Raw genomic sequence first — 4,745 nt, forward strand, 5'->3', positions numbered from 1 at the left:
CCACGACTTACACTAACCTGACACATGGCAGGAAAGTCGTGGATGTGGTCCACGACTTTCCAGGGAAATCGTATATGTGGTCCACGACATTGGCAAAGTCGTGGATGGTGTCCACGAGATCCACTAAATTCTAACCCAATCCCGTAAATAATTCAAAACCTACCCCAAAGCTGGGATAGTGTAGTCAAACTACACTATCCCAGTAATTTTTCCCGATTATTGGTAGTTGTGGACAAATTCTTAGCCAATACTCATGTCACCTTGATGTTTCAACCGTTTTGTTTTTGTTCTCTGACTTGTACCAAAGATGGTCATGCTAAAACAAACAACTATAACAATAATGAAATCCTTCCACGTTTATATAAATATAACATGATTATTAGTCAGAAAGTGATGTTAAATTTATATGAGCAATTGTATAAATTTCAACAACAAAATACTTCATAATTAGTTGACAATGAAAATTGCAGGTACAATTTCCCTATATCAAAAGTTTTACCATTCTGAGTAGTGAGTAGTACAACAACAACAACAGATACAATTTTATTTATGCAATACTTAAATAACACAAAAATAGTCTCAACATAATCATAACAGTTACATTGAAGAAAACAAGAGTAGTGATGTGATCACTTACTCTAGTTCAAGTAAAGTGAGAGCAGTTATAAGAGGTTCAAAGACACATATTATGATGGAGGAGAATAATTAGATGGAGTTGGAATCAAATACAAGTTGTTCTTCTTTACCACAGCAGAACCAAAGGTTTCAGACATATCCAAATCTTCTGGATTCATTCCATTGGGTAGTTCCCAATCGAAATGGTAAAGTAATGCAGCTAGAGGAAGTTCAATATTAGCTAAACCTAGTAAAATTCCTGGACATACTCTCCTTCCTGCTCCAAAAGGAATGAACTCAAATTTGTTCCCATTAAAGTCAAAGTTAGTGTTATCAAATCTTTCAGGAACAAAGTTATCTGCATCATACCAATAATTTGGATCTCTTGCAAGTGCCCATGCATTTACTATAACCCTAGTCTTTGTAGGTATTTGGTATTCACCTATTTTGCATGATTCTTTGCTTTCTCTTGGTACTAATAAAGGAACAACTGTGTGTAACCTCATAGTTTCTTTGATCACTGACTTGAAGTAACTAAGTTTAGATAGACCCTTCTCGTTAATTGTTTCTTTTCCCTTAAAAGCCTCTCTTATTTCAACTTGTAACTTTTCCTTCACTCTAGGGTTTTTCATTAGTTCTGACATTGCCCATTCTATTGATGTTGATGAAGTATCAGTTCCAGCACCAAATATGTCCTGGGTATATTTTGGAACAAGTAAATTCAAATGATTAAACATTTCTGTTAACTAAATCAGCGTGATTATCCTCTTAATTTAGAGAAGATAAAACATTTAATGATCATGAATTCGAGTCTTATCCACAACAAAAATATTAACAATTAACATATTAACAATTGCCGATAAAAAAAACAAAACTAAGTGGGAATGATATTTTTTTGGCCTGAAGAAGAAATTAAGTTTGAGATTTATTAATAAAGAGACATTTAAAAAAAACTTCTACATTTTTCTCTTTTAAAATATTTTATGGACTTTATTGACACACCAACAATATTGGTTCAAGGCTAGTAATGGCAAAATGGTCCACCCATTTTTCTTGTGCTAAAAAATTTAAGTGGCACCTTAAATGATAAAATTGTATGTTATGCATGTTTCAATGAGTTAGACTCCTCTTTATTACTATAAAGTAAAACATAAAATTTCATATAATAAAGGAAAAATAAATTAGTAAAGTAATCAAATAGATTTTTTTAATCAAATTTAATATTTTATATAAAATTAAAAAAATCATATAATATCATAATTTATTCAATTTTATTTTTACTTTTTCTTATATTACGCTCATTGACCATCCACATTATTCAATAAAAATGCTTACAAACTTGATATGAAAATTGGCTAAATTAATATGTTCTTCCATAAAAAAATGTTGATTATTGAAGCATATTGTCCATTTTGCATTATTATCAGTAGTGATGGTGAAGGCACGCCAAATGAATTTCAGACAAATTGAAATTTCAACAGATTTCAAACAATTTGATAATTCAAACAATTAGATGCTGAAAACACCAGAGAAAGCACGGATGAAAAATCTATGACCCTACCCTTGAAACCAAGCCGGCAAATATGGATCTTTTCCAATACTTAGAGGTTAAGTATTAGGTCAAGATTATAACATGTATAGAAATAAATATCTAATGGTCATTATTTTTTTCTTAATTTGATAGTTTCATTTATTCTCATATTTTTAGTAGGAGAGAAGATTTGGACCCCATGATAGGGATTGGATTTATGAAACCCATGCCTTGTCCATGGTAATTCTAGGAAAAGACTAAGATTTATCTGATTACTTTTATTCGTTTTAAAATTTGTTAGGTGGTCAATTATTATTATTCTATGCATAAACTCGTTCTATAAATTTGGTTATAACGATCAGTGTTTTTTGTTTTATATTATTATTTAGTTTATATATAATTAAAATAAAGGAAAATGAGAAAAATATGATACCATTTAATTATGACGAAGATCCTAAAAAATCATATTGGACCATAATCTCAATATGTAACAACAATACAATTGAGCCCAAAAAAATTGTATTTTGCCTTCTTATAAAAGAAATATTTTATTAAAAAATTATTGCAAAAATATCACATAATTAAATTTCTTGATATAGAATATGTTGTTATCTTTATTTTGTCATTATAATTTATTTTAATTTCTTAATTTAATTCGAACTTTGATATTAAAGGTTCAATTTTTTTTCACTCACCGGACCTATAAAATATCAACACCCATCTAACCCTAATCTCAACCTCAATATACTCAAGCCATTTCTCTTGGCTAGAACAGTGTTCCAGGTTAATTTAGCACTCTAAAAGGAAATAGATTCCTCTCCGGTACTCGATTATCTAGTACTAGGAAAATGAGAGGGGTTATTTTTTAAAAATATTTAATTTAAAAAAAAACAAAAATTTGAACTATTAAAATATTATTTTATGTTATAATTTGAGGTACGTAGTACCCTTTCTGCAGAGCAGCCAAACTCCTTTATAAAGTCTTCAATGTGTTGTTCTAATATTTTATAGAAAACATATAAAATATTATTTTTGTCATATATTATAATATTTTTGTCATATATTATAATTTAAGGTATGTCCTGCCCTCTCCACACAGTAGTGGAACTCATTTAAAAAGTCTTTCAATGTGTTCTTCTAATATTTTATAGAAAACATATAAACAAATAATATAAAGTTATAGAAGGAAGGTAATGGTGTATTAGATTTTACTAACCCATATGACGGCTTTAATGTTGTCATTCGTGATAGGTACCTCGAGGCTTCCATTCTCCTTCACGCGCAAAAGAACATCAACTATATTTTCTGCTTCACCCTTGCCATGTTTTGATGATGTCATATTTTCATGATGTTCCATGATAATGTTTTCTAACATCATATCCAACTTCTTATGCACACCCTCCAATTTTCCTTTCATCCCAGTAATGAAATGAATAGGTTTCAATGAAGGAAAAAAATCAGCCACATCAAAACCTCCCGTTAATTCTACTCCTTTTTGGAGCAAAGATAGAAGTTCATCTTCGTGCTCAGATTTTTTGCCAAACACTGCCCTTGAAACAATGGTACTCACCAAAGAGAAAAGTCGTTTAGAAAGATTGAATGGTGAACCTTGAGACAAGTGAATGGATTTTATGAGCTTATCTACCTCATCTTCTCGAATGAAGGAGAATGATTGTACCCTCTTAGCAGTTAGAAGCTCTAATATGCATATTTTTCTCATTTGTCTCCAGTAATCATTGCATGGAGAATATGCAATATCAGTTGATCCATAGAACAAAATTTCAGATGCAAGAAGTTTTGGCCTCTGAGCAAAAGTAAGATCATGGGTCTTCAAGATCTCTTTTGCCATTTCAGGAGATGACACAACCACTGTAGAAACTTCACCAAGTTGAAGGTGCATTAGAGGTCCATATTTGTTGGCTAGGTCTCTGAGAGTATGGTGAGGAAGTGAACCTGAACATGCTAGCTGGTGCAAGTTCCCTATTAGAGGCAGTTTCCATGGTCCTGGGGGCAGTTTTTGTGTCATACTATTCACTTTGGTTTTCTGCTTATAAGTCTTTGCAAGCCAAAGCAGCAAAGAGAGGCAAAAGATGAGAACCATTTGGAAGGAAGGAAGGATTTCCATGCAGGCACAAGTGAATAAAGATAGGAGTTTCTTTTAGGAGTTTGTAACTTATGTTTCTATGCATCTTCCACCTTTCCCTTGCTAGGGTATTTATATTCAAAATTTGAAGAATGGTAGTGACTAATTTATCAAAGTTAAGGTAAATGGAATATTGAGGTAGAATCTCTCCTTTATGGAGAAATAAATACATAAAAAAACAAAATAAAAAAATATAAAAATATGATATTTTTATCCTTTAAATATAATTATATGATATTCTTATCTTATATTTTAAGTATAGAAATAAGAACTTATATCTTCCTTACTGAAAACTATTCTAATTCAAGAATATTAGGGAGAAAAAAATATAGAGACAGATTTCTAATTAACCAATGTTTACAAGGATAAAAAAACATATTTAAATCAACTAAATAATTTTAAAATATATTTTCTTGACTAATCAATTGGGACAATAGATGGTATCATACAAACAGC

General features: G+C 30.6%; 1 protein-coding gene across 1 annotated transcript; it reads right to left on the minus strand.

Moving 5' to 3' along the window:
* Window positions 681-4,295, minus strand: LOC109342732 (cytochrome P450 71D8-like). Its single transcript, XM_019580699.1, has 2 exons — window positions 3,363-4,295; window positions 681-1,310 (listed from the first exon to the last, which is right to left on the minus strand). Exons 1-2 carry the CDS (start codon window positions 4,269-4,271, stop codon window positions 687-689), a joined length of 1,533 nt encoding a protein of 510 aa, XP_019436244.1. The 5' UTR covers window positions 4,272-4,295; the 3' UTR covers window positions 681-686.

Source organism: Lupinus angustifolius, chromosome LG01, assembly GCF_001865875.1.
Source record: "Lupinus angustifolius cultivar Tanjil chromosome LG01, LupAngTanjil_v1.0, whole genome shotgun sequence".
Classification (NCBI taxonomy): domain Eukaryota; kingdom Viridiplantae; phylum Streptophyta; class Magnoliopsida; order Fabales; family Fabaceae; genus Lupinus; species Lupinus angustifolius.